Source organism: Amblyraja radiata, chromosome 20, assembly GCF_010909765.2.
Source record: "Amblyraja radiata isolate CabotCenter1 chromosome 20, sAmbRad1.1.pri, whole genome shotgun sequence".
Classification (NCBI taxonomy): Eukaryota; Metazoa; Chordata; class Chondrichthyes; order Rajiformes; family Rajidae; genus Amblyraja; species Amblyraja radiata.
The window spans coordinates 18,549,912-18,569,535 of NC_045975.1; the positions used below are offsets into that span (position 1 = coordinate 18,549,912).

At 40.9% G+C, this 19,624-nt stretch overlaps 1 protein-coding gene across 2 annotated transcripts in view; it reads right to left on the reverse strand.

Moving 5' to 3' along the window:
* The window catches only part of brsk2 (BR serine/threonine kinase 2), a 705,112-nt gene that overhangs the window by 57,669 nt on the left and 627,819 nt on the right, over positions 1-19,624 (reverse strand). For both annotated transcript variants that reach the window (XM_033038920.1, XM_033038919.1), the window contains 2 exons: positions 13,749-13,797; positions 827-950 (listed from right to left, as the gene is read on the reverse strand). In XM_033038920.1, the coding sequence (XP_032894811.1) occupies positions 827-950; positions 13,749-13,797 (173 nt within the window). The remainder of the gene's footprint in view (positions 1-826; positions 951-13,748; positions 13,798-19,624) is intronic.

Below are 19,624 nucleotides of genomic sequence, written 5' to 3' on the forward strand. Positions count from 1 at the left end.
TAGTGGAGATGGTGTTGGTAGTATTTCACGAGTTCTTGGAAATGTCTTTTGTAAGTTATCCTTGTCTCTGATCCATACAGGAGTATGGAGTGTTCTGTGATTTCTAAATCTTCCATGGAGATGGCAAAACTGTCCAACTTTTGTCCATCGTAACAAGAGTTTGTATACACTTTGCACTTTTGGTGAAACGTCAAATAGATGCAATATAGACTCTAGTCTGAAATATCTGTTCTATTGTGAACAGATAAGTACCCGACTTGGAGAAGCACATGCCCACCTTTGGCAAATTAGTGGAGCAATGGAGAGAAGCTCTTGGGAAACACTCACCTTTTACATGGCCCATCCTGCAGATAAATAAGTAGTGATATGTCAATGCCAAGAGCTACACCTCCCAGTTCCTCTTTGTCACAGACTATCATGACTTGGAAATATATTACTGAAGCTTCATTGTTTTTCAGCCAAAATCTAACAACTATGGAGAATTAACTTGATCAGCTGGACTTCAGTAGCTTTTTGAAGGGTTGCCACCATCAGGTGGGGGTCAAGGAGTATATGAAAATAAATATCATCCTTAAGTCAGATTGCAGATGAGAGGTAAATATGGTTTGTTTTTAGAAAATAATTGGTCACATACGGTAATCTAGCATCAGTAGGTCAACATCATGTATCTATACTTTCTCAAATTTTGGCCATACGGCATTTATTAAAAATATATATATATTTTAAATACCCAACTTCATCAAGACAACATCCATTTCACTGGTTGTAATAATTTTTAAAAAGTCAAAGAATTTCCCTTATATATTCAACATGAATTGATACTTACTGAGAGAAATGCATGGACAATGTCGGCTTTAATGGAACTCAATGGCTTGTCCTTGATCACCACAAATATCTGTTCCTCTTTGTCCAGGTTGATGAAGTTACCAAACCATGATTTTTTGGCAAGTCTAAGAAGAAGCAAATATTTTTATCCCAGGTTTCTGAAGCATTCACCGTCATTCATTATTTCAGTTGATCTACCAGTGGTGCATGTTTCACCGAAAGGGTTAACAAGAAAAATCAATATATCTGATGGCTCGGTAAGTTACTGGACCAGAAAAGGAAGAGCTGTCAGTTTTGAACAATTCTTCAATATTCTTGCTAATGATTCAGATCAGAATTTGCCATAATTATCATGGTATCAAAAAAAATTCCCAATGGAACCAGGGAAACTTTGAAGTTTGTTCTCTTGTAAAGCTATAAGGAATATTGAAATATTGAATGTCCAGAAAATACAGCTTCAAGGCCACAATACGATAAAGACTGCAGAAATATTAACTACATCTGGGCAACTAGAGGACAACTTTGTCAATAGCTTCATTTGATCCAGTCTTTTGTGGAGTGAGTCAACAGCACCATGTGATTTGAGGAAAAAACAAGTTGTAATGGAAATTTCTTAACTTTCCAAGGTCCAACTTTTAATTGCCATTACTACACTGGCAAGGAGGAGTGGATCGATCTTACTCAGTAGGATTATAAAAACTAATCTTCCAGTCGTTATTTCCAGTTTCATTGAAATTTAAGTTATTGTAAATGCAAAGAAGTGTCTTATACAAATTGTAGCTTCCCGTTCTTACAATCTGAACTATCCATTCTTACTATCCGAACTGAACTGGTAAAAACTGTGTCTTCTCTTCGCGAGCCAGCTCTCGTCTCCCCCGATCACACCCTCTCATATCGCTTTGTTCAATGTAAGTCGCGCCCATCTACGTATGAAAATCCCACCCCCAAGCATTCAAAACGATACAGCTAGTAATATCAAGACAAAATACTATAATATACTAACTGTAACTAACTTAAGCAGAAATGGCTCCTACAAAAGCTCAGTTTGCAACAATATGGAATGTTTACATTTACAAACCATTCTTCCAATGCCTTTATTCCAACCAAGCTCATCTCCACACTCATGGAACTTGGAAGTCAGCAATCCCCTCTGCAACTGGATCTTCGACTTCCTGACCAACAGCCTCCACAATCAGTGAGGATAGATGACAAATCATTCTCTACAATAATTCTCAACTCCTTATACAATCACAAATGTGCAGCCAAATACCAATCCAACTCAATGTACAAGTTTGCAGATGACACCACTGTAGTGGGCCGGATATCCAATGATGACAAGGCACAGAAAAGAGATTGGAAACCTTATTGTCTATTGTCTATTCCCTTTTAAACTCACTGGGATCCAGATTCAATGCTCCCTTTAAATTCACCAGGGCTCCTTTTCTACACTCCATTTAAACACTCTCGAGCTAGGTCCCACGCTCTTTTTAAATCCATCAGTCTCACTTACATGAGGACTCTGCAATCCCAAAGGCTTGTCTTGCGTGCATTTATGAAGAGAAGAAATACACAGAGAAAGACTTCTCTTCCATCCATTTCTGCACTGTCATTCATCTGTGACATTGGTTCACATTTTCTCTCTCATTTAGCCTGAATTTCGATGATGCACGACAGCTCTACAATATTTACATTCCTTTGTATTCTCACTCTCGAAACTCCTTCATTTCATACATTTTGTTCATTTTCATTTTCTCTAATTGTCCCCACTGACCCAATGACTGCGACAACTTCAACCTAAAACGTCAACTCTGTTTCCCTTTCCACAGAATCTCTCTGACCTAAGGTGTTTCCAATATTTTATGTTTTTACGAAGGCTCTAATTAATCCAAATTCATCATTACAAAGGATAAAAATAATTTTATTTTATAATTTTCAAATAGTTTAAATAATGCCATCGCAACAAATAAAGTTGTATTCCATTACAAGTGAGAAACTGGCTGGAAATATGGAAATTTAAGAGAATAAGTGGGTTTATGATTTTTTGCTTAACTGCTCATAGACCAACAATGGGCAGAAACCTCTGACTCATTGTTTGATAGTCAGCTGACAGTCACCGGCACTTTGCATGCCACTCAGCAAAACTTAACCAACACTGCTAAATCATACACCATACTTATCTCAACACTACATTCTGAATGTCACATTCTGTGTGCTAATGACACCAGCTTAAAGGCACCGTTACCCAAACAAATACATTTTCAACTTCACAGGTGATGCCTGACACGTGAATTACTTTTTATTCTTTCTTATACAACAGCAATGAGTGTCTATTGTAAATGTCAAATTAAAGCCACTATGCTAAGTAACTGCCTGAGAAGATAATTATTATGGTAAATTGACATTTATATCAATAAAACACAATATGACATTCTTTACAGAACTCTTATTAATATTCAAAATTCTGACCCATCTTGGTGTGCTCCAGACATTTTCAATTAACTTGCAGATTACTAACCCCTGAAGGATATGTGGGAAAGTGGTACTCTCAAGGACTGGAAGCTGGGAGAGGGGGGTGTGGTGGCGGGGAAGAAGGAGGAGGGAACAAGAAGAGAATGCCAGACAGTGCAACTGAATACCCAGGAGTGGTACATGCTGCTCCTCTGTGACGGGAATTCTGAGGTCTGGAGTGTTATTGCCCCATTTCTCCATTATCCAGCGAGCAAGTTAATTCAAGTTAAAACATTGTCAGCTTCCTCTCAAACGACAAACTAACATTAGCTTAGTATTGACTTTAGACCATGCACAAAATTAGGACCAGAGAAGATAAATGAGAAGAATGTAATATCCTCCAAAATATATGTACACAAAGGAGGTCTACATTGCATGACTTCCACCTATGCTAACCACAGTTTAAGACATCAATTTTGGAGTCAAATGACATCCTCTATCCACATTACAAGCATAGGCCAGTTCCTCATCCAGAGAAAAACAATGAGTTAGATCAGTCAATATGTGGCTGTCTCCAGATGATCTTAGGTAAAATGATGGAGATGTATAGGAGGAACTTTTTTGAGTAAGAGTAACAGGATTTATATATTAGTAAATCCTGTGAGATGTACCTTGTACGAGTCAGCGCATCAAAGCATCCATATAAAATGCAATGAATGGCAGAAAAGACTTACGAGGATGTTGAACTATAGGGAGAGGTTGAGCAGGCTAGGATTTTATTCCTTGGAGTGCAGGAAGATGAGGGGTGATTTTACAGAGGTGTTTAAGATCTTGAGGGGAATAGGAGAATTGAGAACCAGAGGACATAGGTTTAAGGTGAGGATGGAAAGATTTAATTGGAACCTGATGGGCAACTTTTTGTTCACACAAAAGATGGTAGGTATATGGAATGAGCTGCCAAAGGAAGTAGCTGAGGCAGGTACTGTCACAATGTTCAAGAAACATTTAGACAGGTACATGGATAACATAGATTTAGAAGGTTAAGGTCCAAATTCATGCAGGTGGGACTAGTGTAGATGGTCTTGACTGTTGGTCAACATGGGCAAGTTGGGCCGAAGGGCCTGTTTCCACACTGTACGATTCTCTATGACTCTTCCTATCTTCAGTAACATCATTAGTTTTACTTCAGTTTTTACTGCTGTTTTTTTAAATTGTGGTAACTTTGCTCAAATAGGTCTCTCTTGCCTTGCTGGAGAGTGAAATGAGTAGATGAATGCTAAAGACAAATGGAGATGCAAAAAGAAAGTAAGACAGAAAAATAAATGGAGGGTAAGGAGGAAAATGAATACATCCAAATCATTTGGCTGGTTTCACCACCTGCGGCATTTGCATGTTTTAGCTATATTTGTAATGTTCATTTGAGGTAAGAGTAAAAGCTGCATCCAGATTTTAACATTTGGAATTTATCCAGTATTGAGAACTTTGAATACAAGTCTGAAATACAGGTACTTTTCTGGAATAGTAGAAATGAACCTAATATTGAAATGTTAAAACGGGAACCTAAGATAAATCATTTCAGCCAAGAATGCATTGGGCAAATAATTGATAATTTACAGTCAAGACAAAACAGGTTTCCAATCTTGTGATTGCAACCAGTGTTTTTGGAAATGTTAGAAATGGACGATTGGAGAAACATCAGTAATTCCCCCAAAACTACTTCACCTTGTTAAATGGATACAATGCCCTGATATAAAACCTGTTAAAAACTGCACTAGGGTATATTATGTTAATGAGTATTTTGTGAATATCTTAAAATTTTTCAAGAATGTTGATGATAGTCATGAAAACAGTTGCACATACCGAAGTTAAAGACCCATCAATATAGTATTATGACTGCTGCATAGTAATACACATGCTGCTTATAATGCTCAATTAACAAAGCTGATTGTACTGCAAGGCTCACTGAATCCCAAAATTGACTGTGGACTCGTTGCAGTAAATTAAAAAGTGGACTATTATGTTGCCTCATCTTTTTCTGTTATATTGTTCCAGCTTGTTACTGCTCGAGCTGCAGCCAGAATGCTGATTAAAAGGGCACCGCGGCTGTTGCTTTGGGTAATGAATATCGTTGGCGTCCCTTGCAATGCAACCACAGTGGCATCTGTGCCAATATGTGAAACACATAGTGAATAAACTTGGGTGGCCACCCTACACTGACATTCTTGTCGTGTAATTCCCCTCTGAAAAATATACTTCTGTTCACGAAATAACAAAATAGGGACTGAATGACTCTCCATTATAACCCTAATTTCTTTAGAGTTCCAAATAGTAAATTTAGTGAAAGCATATTTCCAAGATGTTCGAATGTGTTTTACGGCTTTACGACAGCATGGCAGAGACTAGAGATGGGCATTATGGCAGGGTGTACCATTTCCCCATTAGCGTTTACAATGGCAAAGGAGTGAGTGATTAGAACATCACGGTGGGTCGTCGGCGAGGAGAGATGGCAGGACGGACTGCGCCTCCTTCCAATCAGGGCCTACATGGATGATATGACCTTGGTGACCACAACAGCAGTTTGTACAAGAAGGTTGTTAGAGAAGTTAAATGATAATCTTAAATGGGCTAGATTGAAGATTAAGCCCAGTAAGTCAAGGAGTATTTCTTTGGCAAGAGGAAAGGTAGTAGAGAAAAGGTTCTGTGTAGATGAAGAAGAAATACTGTCTATAATGGAGAAACCAGTTAAAAGTTTGGGTTGGTGGTATAATAGGAAGTTGGATGACACCAAACAGGTTCAGCAACTTAGAAAGGACATTACTGACAGGTTAGAAAGGGTAGAGAGGTCAGGGCTTCCAGGCAAGTTGAAGTTGTGGTGTTTACAGTTTGGGTTATTCCCTATGTTGATGTGGCTGTTGACAGTATATGAGGTGCCAATTTCCAAGGTGGAAAGGTTAAAGAGATTGGTTAGTTCATATATTAGGTAATGGTTAGGAGTTCCACAGTGTCTTAGTAATGTGGCTTTATATGGGAAAGGTATTCTCCATTTACCTTTGTCTAACGTAACAGAGGAGTTTAATTGTGCTAAGGTGAGGTTCGAGATGCAATTATCAGGGAGTAAGCATGCCTTAGTTAGTAATCTGGTGCCAAGTGTAAGTAAAGGGAGGAAGTGGAACTCAAAGCAGGCAGTAGAAGAAGCACAAGCAGCTCTGAGGCAGACAGTTGGTCGGGTGCAGCAAGGGAAAGGAGGCTTAGGGCTCAGCTCAGGGAAAGCAGTGTGGAGTAAGGCAGGTCCAACAGAGAGGAGGAAATTGGTTGTAGAGTAGGTATGGCATCAGGAGGAAGCAGTGAGATGTGTAAGGGCAGTAGCTCATGTTAAACAGAGACAGTGATTGAACTGGGAAAGTGTAGAAAAGAGGTTTAGCTGGAGAGACCTGTGGTGTATGGAGGCGGGTCATGTAAGTTTCCTTATAGGGGCTATTTATGATGTGCTGCCATCACCTCTGAACCTCAAACAATGGGTAGGTGGGGACCCGGAGTGTCCCTTGTGTTCAGAGGTGGCAATGTTGAAGCATATTTTGTCAGAATGTAGGACTAGTCTTTCTCAGGGTTGGTATACTTGGCGGCATAACAAGGTATTGAAGTGCATAGCTGCAGCAATTGAGAGGAGGAGAGTACAGGTGAATTCAATAGGCATCAAGACTGGGAGTGCAGCGATTCATTTTGTCCGTGAGGGAGAGAAAGGTAGAGGAGGGAAGTTTGCAGATAGGTATGAGACAGGCCAGTTACTGGGAGCCAATGATTGGGAGATGTGGGTAGATTTAGGAGGAAAGCTTGTTCCGCTGGAAATAATTAGTACTAGTTTGAGGCCTGATATCGTGTTATGGTCAGTTAGTCAGCGGATAGTGTATTTTATAGAAGTTCACTTGGGAGAACTTCGTGGATGAGGCTTATGAAAGGAAAAGGCTTAGATATGTAGAGTTGACAGCAGAGGTTGAGCAGCAAGGATGGAGAGCAAGAGTACGTCCTGTAGAGGTGGGTTGTAGTGGATTCATAGCGAGATCAACCACATCGCTATTTGGAGAACTGGGAATTCACGGACACAGTTTGCTTCGGGCTGTAAAGCAAATGTCAGAGGCAGCAGAGCATGGCAGTAGGTGGGTTTGGTCTAGAAGAAATAGTGTCAGTCGGGGGCAGAAAGGAAACGTATAACATGCAGTATGTGTATTTCTTTGTAATTGTAGTCTGTGCGAGTGTATCCGGTCTTATGCAAGGGTGATGTTTGTGGTGTTACAAGCTTATTGATGGGCTAGGATTAGTGGAAGATAGGATGCAGATGTTTAGCATTTGTTAGAGTGAGCTAATTGCCTGCAGCTTCTTTTATTTAGTAGATACTGGAAGCATAGGTGATGAGAGCAGGTATTGAGGGGGGGTTGTTCTGGGATGTCAGAACCAACTGTTGAGCCTTCCTGTGGTGTCGTGGGCCTAACTCAACGAAACACCAATGAAGGGAGGTGCCCACTTGATAACCCCAATATTATACTTTAGTTTAGTTTGGTTTAGAGATACAGCACGGAAACAGGCCCTTCAGCCCATCGAGTCCACGCCGACCAGCCATTACCTCGCACACTAACACTATCCTACACACACGAGGGCCATTTTACGATTATACCAAGCCAATTAACCTACAGACCTGTACGTCTTTGGAATGTGGGGCCGGGGCACCCGGAGAACGTACAAACTCGGAACAGACAGCACCCGTAGTTGGGATCGAACCCGGGCCTCTGCTGCTGTAAGGCAGCAACTCTACCACTGCGCCACTGTATACTTGTATCTACAGGATTTTTAAATTTTTTTTTAAAGATAATTAATATGTAGGTAGCTGGGTTTTTTTTCGCATATGGAGTCAATTATTGTAAGTTGGTGTATTTAGTTAGTTAATTCTTTGGTTTTGTGCTTGGATTTCTCACTTGAGTGCTTCTCCTGGAGTTATAGCACAAGTACTTTGTGTTTTAATTGTTATTTATCGATAAGAAGTAAAGTTACTCTTGGAATTGAAATTATGAACTGCGTACAAACTGCACAACTCACAAAATCATTACTGCTCTTTTGGGAGCTGCAACTCCACATTAGTAAAGGAGAAAATAATCTTAAAATATTCATATGCTGTGCATCAATCAAGTTGGACTGATTAACATCCGGAATGCAAGATTGAATAGAATTACACTGAACGGTTTCATTAAAGCACATCATTATCTCGTGACTACGTGGCAGGTCATCTACTTAACTAACCCCTTTGATCTCTCCTTTTGGTAAACTGAAAGGTTTGATGAAAGGCAAATGTCCACAATGGTCAAAAAGATGGAAATATGAAATAATTTCGAAATAAGAAGCAGTTAATTAGTTCATCATCTGCCCTAAATTGAAATAAATATTATTTTATTCTCTTGATGATTCTCATAAGCAAATAATTGTCACAAAAAGCTGGAGTAACTCAGCGGGACAGGCAGCATCTCTGGAGAGAAGGAATGGGTGACGTTTCGGGTCAAGACCCTTCTTAAGCAAATAGATTGTTGTCTGTTGAAATTCTAAAAGTGGCATGAAAGCAGTAATTAGTCCAGTCACATGGATATTTCTCATAGGAACCAGGCTAATTCTGTTTAAGATGGAACTGCAGATGCTGGAAAATCGAAGGTAGACAAAAATGCTGGAGAAACTCAGTGGGTGAGGCAGCATCTATGGAGCGAAGGAAATAGGCGACGTTTCGGGTCTCGACCTGAAACATCGCCTATTTCCTTCGCTCGTAGAAGCTGTCTCACCCGCTGAGTTTCTCCAGCAGTTTTGTCTACCATGCTAATTGTGTTGTCACTAGATTTACATTACTGAGAATAACAAAAAAAAAAGTGTAGAGTTAACTTCAAAATTGGTGATGTGGAGAAGGTGCGAATGGGTGAGCAAATTGGAAATAATTGTCAGTTTGAACGATTTAGATCAGTTCTGAACAATGACAAGGAAAAATCTAGAATGAAAATGCATTGCTGGAGGCTGATTTCAAACAATTGAGGAGATCTGTCCCAGGAAATTTGGAGTCAAGGACTAGCAATTGGAAATGACAGGAAACCTTTAATGATGAGACAGTTTAGGTGTATTCCAAGTAATTCTTCACAAAGAAATATGAAGATCCAGTGGTTCTTGGATGGCAAAAAGGTATGAGGGGCAAATGTCAGCTCTGTATTGGAAGGGAAAATCAGACTGCTTATTTAAATGTCAGAAAATAGTGAAAATCAAAATGGGCCAGAATGAGATTAGATTATCAACCGAGGTGTTGAATTGAACAGAAAGTGGGAAGCAGTGATCATAATGATGAAAATCTATTGGCTGATGTACAAAGTGAGTATCATGTGCAGGGAATTTACCAAGGAAATAATATTTGTTTCAGGTACACAAAAATGCTGGAGAAACTCAACGGGTGCAACAGCATCTATGGAGCGAAGGAAATAGGCAACGTTTCGGGCCAAAACCCTTCTTCAGACTGATGGGGGGTGGGGGGGCGGGGAGAAGAAAGGAAAAAGGAGGAGCCCGAGGGCTGTGGGATGGGAGGAGACAGCCTGAGGGCTGAGGATTCAAGGGGAGGAAACAGCAAGGGCTAACAAAATTGGGAGAATTCAATGTTCATGCCCGCAGGATGCAGACTCCCCAAGCGGAATATGAGGCGCTGGTCCTCCAATTTCCGGTGTTGCTCGCTCTGGCCATGGAGGAGACCCAGGACAGAGAGGTCGGATGCGGAATGGGAGGGGGAGTTGAAGTGCTGAGCCACCGGGAGGTCAGGTTGGTTATTGCGGACCGAGCGGAGGTGTTCGGCGAAAGGATCGCCAAGCCTCCGCTTGGTCTCGTTCCAGGTATGCTGTTTTGAGATTCATGTTACTCCTTTCCTAGATTTTGAGGTGAGAAAAAGTATATTGTGGACCACTGAGGATGGTGAAGTCTGTTTCAGAGAGGCATTTAATGAAGCTGTACATGAATGAACAGCAAAATAATGACGTGTAGGGAGGAACTGCAGATGCTGGTTTACACCGAAGAGAAGCACATTTTGGTAGATAGATACAAAATGCTGAAGTAACTCAGCAGATCAGGCAGCACCTCTGGAGAAAAGGAATAGGTGATGTTTCGGGCCGAGACTCTTCTTCAGACTGAGAATTATGGGAGAGGGAAATTGGAAGGGTGAAAAGGTACCGAACAAATCAGAGCCGGCAACGACAGCAGAAGAGCCCACAATGGCCCATTGTTGGTTGTGGAGGAGATGATAATGAAGAGATACGAACAGTGAAACTAGTAGGACGTCTAGGGTGAGGGAGGGATGGAGAGAGAGGGAATGCAAGGGTTACATGTTCTGTACCTTTTCATACCTTTCATTTCCCTTTCCCCTGACTCTCAGTCTGAAGAAGGGTCTCGACTAGAAACATCTCCGATTCCTTTTCTCCAGAGATGCTGCCTGACCCACTGAGATACTCCAGTATATTGTGTCTATCTACCAAAATCTCTCTTTCTTTCTCCAGCCAGACAGTTGTGGATTTCTCTGAGTAGTCTTCCTATCTAGGCAGCCATCAGTTGACCAGAATTGAAGAAGTTAAAAATGCTGATACATTCCTGATTTAGTCCTGCTCCGGTACGTAAGAGATGAAACTCAAGTCAAAAGATTTAAAAAAAAAACATAATGCAAATTAAGCTGAGAAAAAGTCACAGGAAAAAAGCAAACTACACTGGAAATCAGAAATGAAACAAAACATTTGCAGGCAGGCAAAACTGTTAATGTTTCAGTTTTGATAAATTTTGAGCAGCAGTAATTTTACAATTGTTTCTCTTTCCACAGATGTTACTTGACAGACGGGGCATTTCCAGTACTGCCTGCATATATTAAAGAATCAGATATTACATCGCCTTTCTCTTCCTCTTTCATTTATAAAGTGAATTAAGCGATAATGAAAATTAATAATGCAACATTAACTAGTACTGTCGGTGTAAAGCTGCAGTGGACCAGAAAGAACTAAAGTTGCATTTTTATCTCCGAAATTTAATTAATTGCTGAATGTATGAAAAGGTTATGTTATCTTGGGAATTAATTAAATAATGCCGGAGTTTCAATTAGTACATAGTAACATTTGTTTCTCACAGCAAGAAAATTACAAAATTGACTTGAACTTTGGCATCCTGAGGAAAACCAATTAATGATATGAACATTTTTAGTGTTTAGCCATTTTTCTATAGGCTTATTATACTGGAAATACCATAAAATTTGTCATCCTCGGCCAAAAAAAAATGGGCGTCAGTATTACAGATTCAAATGCTATTCACTGAGCTCGGTGAAAATCTAGTTATATCAGGCTCTGTGTACATGGACCTATCGTCAGTTAGCGAAAACTAATCATGGAGACTAATGGAACAAGATGTCTTGAACACAAAGAGTAAGAAGGTTGCTACAGCTGTAGAATCCCTGGATTGTTCACACCAATGGGTCCAATGAAGGGCACATCTTCAAAAGGAAAATAATAGTGCTGGTTCAGACGCAGTGCCGCTCTTTAAAATATCACTAGCACTCCAAAGGTTAGATTAGGAGAGGTTGTATGAAGTAGATTGCCTGTAGTGTGCTGCGCAACCTGCAAGTGGTAACTTGTTATCCTACAATTCTTTACCAAGGGAGAAATGAGTCCATCTAACCCCTAAATCCCTTTCAAAATCCTGTGAGCTTTATGGCTCTGTCCCACGGTACGAGTTCATTCCAAGAGCTCTCCCGAGTTTAAAAAAAATCAAACTCGTGGTAAGCACAGAGAATGAACGTAGCGGGTACGTCGAAGCTCGGGGATGTCTCTTAGAGGCTCGTAACGCTAACGGCAGGTACTCGGGAAGACTCGCTAAAGGCAGGTAAGACCGGGAAGACTCGTGAAGATTTTTCAACATGTTGAAAAATGTCCACGAGAGCCCCGAGTACAGACGAGCGGCCATTCCCGTAAATCTCCGAGTTCGAATCAGGGCAGAGCTCTTGGAATGAACTCGTACCGTGGGACAGAGCCATAAAGCTCACAGGATTTTGAAAGGGATTTAGGGGTTAGATGGACTCATTTCTCCCTTGGTAAAGAATTGTAGGATAACAAGGCATAAAATTTGCAGATGCATATAAACTGAAGTTGTTCAGACAGAACTTTGTTTTGAAATACCTGGAAAGATTTACTATATTAAAGGCCATACATTAGAACATAGCAATCGAACTTGAACACAGATGCATGGAGTGAATGATTCTAGCGAGGTGATTGAGGAGAACCAATGTAATTCTAAACACTATCATTTTTTAAAAAGCCATAGGACCAGAAAGGTTAAGGTGGCAGGACAGGTTGAGAATGTGATCTTTGGGTTTATATAGTTTATGAAAGCAAAACATTGTGACACACTTATGAAGTAATGGGTAAGCCTTGACTGGAATACTGTATTCAGTTCTGGACACCACACTTTCCAAAGGACTCCGCCTGATTCATCATGGCCTCAGACGTCTGCTCCATTGAAAGCATCTATTTGCGGCGCTACCTCTAGAAGATGGAAATTATCATTAAGGATCCCCAATATCTGGGCCATGTCCTCTTCTCACTGCTACTATCAGCCAGGAGCTACAGAAGCCCAAGGTCCCATATCACCATGTTCACGAACAGCTACATATCTATGACTACCAGGTTCTTGAACAAACCTGCACATCCTGGAACCTACCTCAGCAACAGAACACATCTCTTGCCATTGTGGAATCTTTTTAACGTGGACATATTAAAAAAAAAATGTTAGAAATGGTTTGGTGTTGTGTGTCTAAGTCTGTGTGCCTGTGATACTGCTGCAAGGAATAGTTTCATTGTACCTATGCCTCCATGCTTGTGTATATGGCAATAAACTCAACTTGACTTGATTAACATGACTTCAGAGTGGCTGGACAGATTTTTCTAAATGGTACAAAGGATTAAAATATATGGATTAGATATAGAGAAGGATAAAGGGAGATTTGATAAAACATGATTTTTCATTGAGGAAATTATTGAAAATCGATTTCCTGTATCAAAGGTTCAATAGCCAGAAGATATCGGTTTAAGATGATTGGCAAAATAACAAGGCAGTAAATAAAGAAAAGTAAATGATAGGACCTGACCCACTGCGATTTTTTTCGGCGACTGCCGACGTCATATCAGTGTCGCCAAAAGATTTTGAACATTTCAAAATCCAGTGGCAAAAAAAAATGTTGCGACACTTGAAAAAACACTGCGATCTATCCAGACAACCAACTGAAAATAGCTTAGCAGGGTTATATGAAGCACAACAATTTTTAATGAGGGGAAGGAAGGTCGCCAAAAAAATTCTTGACATTCTATAGTGATCTATATCATCCCAAAGTGGACAAAGATATGCTAGTATAAGCAGTGGATGAAAGAGAAATGGTAGTTACTTACTCTGGGGAAGACTCGGGAGTTAAGCTTGACATCTCCTCTGTCGTCGGTACTGCATGAAAGATTAGAAAATCATATTGTTCAAATCAGATATGGAACCACCGACATCTCAGTGATTTACACCTTCATATGAAATGTTACAAAAAACTATCCATTTATTGAGTAATTTAATACTTTAATAGCTTTGACAATCGCTATGTGTAGGAAGGAACTGCAGATGCTGGTTTAAACCGAAGATAGACACAAAAAGCTGGAGTAACTCAGCGGGACAGGCGGCATCTCTGGGGAGAAGGAATGGGTGACCTTTTTATTCAAGACCGTTGAGGAAGGGTCTCAATCCAAAATGTCACACATTCATTCTCTCCAAAGATGCTGCCTGTCCTGCTGAATTACTTCAGCTTTTTGTGCCTATCTTTTTTGACAATTGCTAAAATCGGCTTTGCTATGCCAAAAATCAGATACAGCGAAATTCAAAGAAGAAAACTATCAAAGCTTCCTTTAAACAGCATTTTATGATTGCCAGGCAAATTGAAGTCTTAATATCAGTGTATCTGAACAGATTTGAATAATTTGATAATTTAGGATCCACTTGGACTTAACTAGTGTGCAAAACTTGATGCTTGAAAACATCCAATCAATTTTGGCTGCCTTTGAAAGACGGGCCTTTTTTGGATTGATGCAAGCAGAGATAATCTACAACAACAACAACAACTCCTTAAGCCACTGTTATGATGAACCAAAATGGCCCATGTCTGCAATGAATGGAGGTGGGGAGAAGTGAGGAGAGGGCCTTAATCAAGTTTGGAAACATTCAAATGCCAGATTGACTGATGATAAAGAAAAAACAAAATTGCCAATGAGAGAATTGTAATATCTCGAGACATTATAAATGTTAGCACAATCCAAAACTTGGATTTCCTTCTGATATCTAAATTCCAGTACTGAACGCTCCCACATGATCTCTGTTTTGATTTATTTTGTTCTGAAAATTGTATGAAGAGTAGGAAACAACACTTACTCTAAAGACACCACATTGTGATTTTGACCAAAAATTGATCTTTTTCCTCACTCTTATGCCCCTGTCCCACTTAGGAAACCTGAACGGAAACCTCTGGAGACTTTGCGCCCCACCCAAGGTTTCTGTGCGGTTCCCGGAGGTTTTTGTCAGTCTCCCTAATGGTCGAAAGTGGTTTCCGCTTCTTCTATGTTCCGGCGATTATTTCAAAAAATTCAAAACCGGGTGCGACTAAAAATAGGTTGCCGTTTTAAAAATCGGTAATTTTTTAGTCGAAGCCGGTTGCGATGCTAGTTGAAGGTGGTTGCCGGAGGTTGAAGGTGGTTGCCGGAGGTTGCAGGTGGTTGCCGGAGGTTGGTTAGTTTCCAGCAACCACCTTCAACTAGCATCGCATTTTTAAAAAACAGCAACCTATTTTTAGTCGCGCCCGGTTTTTAATTTTTAAAAATAATCGCTGGAACATAGAAGAAGCGGAAACCTCTTTCGACCATTAGGGATACTGACAAAAACCTCCGGGAAACCTTGGGTGGGGCGCAAAGCCTCCAGAGGTTTCCGTTCAGGTTTCCTAAGTGGGACAGGGGCTAAACACTTGTGCATTCTTGTTATGGAGATGCTTTGTGTAGCTTTAGAATGCGAGCCTGATATTTTCTTTCTTTATTTATTGAGAAGAGGGCATCGTTAGCAAGACCAATATTGACTCCTCATCTCCAACTGGCTAAGGAGGTGGTGATGAGGCATCTTTTTAAACAAGTGTATTCCCCCTGGTTAAGATATTTACATAGTTCTGATGGGAATGGAGTTCCAGAGTTTAGACATTGAAAGATCAACAACATACTTGCCAAGTCAGGAAGATGTGTAAATTAGTGTGGAACCTACATGAGATGGAGTTTCCATCTGCCTAAAACCGCTGTTCTTAAAGGTTCAAAGGTCTTTTATTGTTACGTGTGCCAATTAAGGTACAGTGATATTCGATTTTTGGTTGATGTAGTTTGAGGATTTGGTAGTGCTGAACGAGTAACTTCCTGGAGTCAGAGAGTGCATTGCCAGGGGAGGGATGTATGTGTAGGAAGGAACTGCAGATGCTGGTTTAAACTGAAGGTAGACGCAAAAGGCTGGAGTAACTCAGCGGGGCAGGCAGCATCTCTGGAGAGAAGGAACATGTGACGTTTCAGGTCTGAAGAAGGGTCTCATCACGAAACCTTGCCCATTCCTTCTCTCCAGAGATGCTGCCTGTCCCGCTGAGTTACTCCAGCATTTTGTGTCTAGCCAGGGAAGGGACCACAGGTTCTGCCATTTGAGACATGATTGTCACTTGCAGCCTACTCCAAAGGCAATGGAATAAAGGTTACCAGTACAAGAGATCCCAAAGGAGTTGCAGCAGCAAAGGCTCTGTCGGGGTTGGTTGTAGGCAATGGGTGGGATTATGTACAACACTGCCGAATACTTCTTGCCGTTCTTTTGCATTGTTATACAAAAACAAGTTGGACAGTACATTCTAATAGAAATATTTTTATTCAGCGTGTGGAAGTGTTATGGAGAACAACAATTACATTTTCTTGTATTATTATATAACATTTAGGAGGAATGCAGTGGCAGATATGCATGAAAATAAAATATTTTCCTGTACACTTTGGCGGATGAGACGAGAGTCGATCGTTCAAACGGGTTTATTAACAAAACAAGTAAACTGACGAAGTATCTCAACACAACCAATAAACAGATCCAGACACAACGGTATCAAGTAAAAATTAGTCATCTAATTATTAATTCACTCTTGTAATTAAAAAAACAGCTTGCATGATCCTAGTTATGGTCAGGTAACCTGGAGTAATGCTATTTGTTGTAGACTGAAGCTTTAATTGCACTGTGAATGTAATGCCTTCATTAAATTTACACAGAAACGGCTATTAACGATGCTTAGTTACAAGTTCTGCTCTGGTGGATCTCAAAGAAGAAAAGCTAAATAAGCAAAACACCAATTTTGTAATAGAGCTCTAGAGGGAAGGTCATTATATATTAAAGAAATGAATGAAGAAAAATGTCAACTATCCATAAAAAATACATTGGAGTTCAATATAGACAAAAACATAACAAAGCTCCCCTCCCTCAATTGCTGCCTTTCCTGGAAAAAAGAGTAGACCATTTACATTTTGAGTTGCTTTTGCAAAAATAGTTTATAAAATAAGTGTTTTACTAAATCAATATTCACCAGAGTAGTTTGGAACATAGGGTAATAAGTTGATACATCTTCAAATAAAATTGTATGTGTTCAAGTGATCAGAGATCCAATTTATGGTTTTGTGGGATTATAAGGAGGTTTACTGAAGACCTTGCTGGCATTCCTGAGCGACTTTAGCTTCATAGCCCGCTGTCACCCTACCTCGACTGTGAACATCGGGTAGAAAGTGACTACCAGCCCTGTGAAGCTGAATTTGTGGAGTCAAAGGAGCACTTTATTCTCCCCTGGGCCCAAAAATAAAATGAAGTAGTGTTTGCGAAGGAGGCAGGATTAATTTCACACAGCTAGTGTCTAGAGTTACTGAAGATCTTAAAATATTCTTCATTTCCAACAGTGCCCTAACAACACTCAGCGTGGAACCACATTTCTATTTTCTATGAGTTTATCCTTTAGTAATCATTTTACTAATATTAATAATATTTCCTGTGGTTTTAATTTCTTCAATTAAATTCAAGACGTCATAGTAAGAAGTGAAAATAAATCATTGTTTAACGAATTATATACCACTGACGCACTGATTCCTATTGTCTCCAAAATTCCATTACAGCTCTGCTTCTAGAAATTTGCCAAGTTCATGATCTCTGGTGATAAACTTTAAAATGAAAAATATTGTTGAGTGGACTTTAATTGAAAGTGTGACATTTACAGATACTCTTTACACCTTTCTGGTAGAGAGACAGAATCCTGACTATCAAGTGATGAAAATAAAGGTCTCAATCTCAAAGACAGGGGAAGCAAGGGTGGGGATAACATAAAGGAGGAGGGAATCATTCCTTCCAATCATGAACTATAAATAGCCTTTTAGCATTCACAAATCTTAAGGATTTGAAACTAATTTGACAGGACAAATTCTCACACCAGCATCAGCTGAAAAAAATAATTCCACTTAGAAAAATTCAAATTTATATTGAGTTGAATTGATTGAGATTGTTAAGGAGATGGTGAAGGTGCTTGGTGAGGTTAGGCCAGTGGTTGTTGTCTACATAGACTTTAGTGAGATATTTGAGAAGGTCCCTCGTAGAAGGCTGATGTAGAAGATCAAGATGTACGGGAATCACGGTGACTTGATAATTTGGATTCAGAATGGAGTTACATATAGTAGATAGAGGATAGTGCTGGAAGGAAGGGTAGTATTTTGGCTAGAGGTCTTGTTATAGGGATGTGTGCTTGGATGTCTGTTGTTTCATATGTGAATAAATGCCATACTAAAGTGTTGATGATTTGGTTAGTGGGTTTGTACACAACACAAAAATTGTTGTAGTTCTGGACAGTGAAGAAGGCTGTCAAAAGAAACAGCAGAATATAGATCTGTTACAGATGTGGGTAGAGAAATGGACGGCAGATGGTATTTAATGCAGGTAAGTAGGAGGTGCTGCACTTTGGGAGGTCACATGCAAGGAAAAAGTATACAGTTAATGGCAGGACCCTTAACAGCATTGATGTTCAGAGCAATTATGAAGTAGTCTAAGTTCATATCTCCCCGAAGGTAGCAACATAAAAAACATGGTAAAGAAGGGTATGGTATGCTTGTCTTCATCAGTAGGGCATTGAGTATTAGAGTCAGGATGTCATGGGGACACAGCTTTATAGGACATGGGTTAGCCACAATTGGAGTATTGTGCATAGTTCTGGTCGCCCTTCAAAGTCAAAGTCAAAGTAGCCTTTATTGTTATTCAGACCTTGCGGTCTGAACGGAATTTCGTTGCCTTGCAGTCCTACATATAGTAAAAAAATGACAAAAACACACAAAAAACACAAATTAACATCCACCACAGTGAGTTGAATACTCCTCACTGTGATGGAAGGCAAAAGTCTTAAGTCTTTGTCTCTTCCCTTCTTATTCTCCCTCTGCGCCGAGGCGATCCAGGCTTCGGATGTTGTGACCCTGGCGGGTGATGGTAAGTAATGTCAGTCCCGCGGCTGAATCCAAGCTCCGCGAACGGGCCGGTTCAACCTCGCGGCCCGGGGTGGTCGAAGCCGCCGAAGCTGCGGCCCTCCAGTCCAGAGGACGCAGCTGTTGTCGCGGGAGCTCCGGAGAACAGGTCACCAACCTGGGACCTGCGAGCTCCCGACGATGTCGTCCACCGGGCCCGCGGCCGATCCTCCGAGGTCGGATCGCTGCTGCCGCTGCCTCTGCCCGCTCCGAGGTCTGGTGGCTGCTGCCGCTGCCGCTGCTCGCTCTGAGGTCGGGTCGCTGCTGCCGCAGCCGCTGCCCGCTCCGAGTTCGGGTCGCCACTGGCGCTGCGCACTCCGGGGTCGGGTCGCCACTGCCGCTGCCCGCTCTGAGGTCAGGTCGCCGCAGCCGCTGCCCGCTACGAGGTCGGGTCGCCGCTGCCCCAGCTCCGAGGCCGCCAGCTCCGCTATTAGGCCCTTGCGCAGGCGGAGACGGAGACGGGGGATACGACAAGAGAAGTCGCATCCCCCCCGAAATAAGAGACCAAAAACATGTTTTCTCCCCCCCACCCACACACATACACAATAAACCAAAAATGAACTAAAACAGGACAAAAGAACAACACAAAAAAGAAAAAAAACAGAAGGACTGCAGGCGAGCCGCAGCTGCTAAGGCAGCGCCACCATCTTACCACTCTGTACAAAAAGAATCTCACCTTGCACATCTCCTTT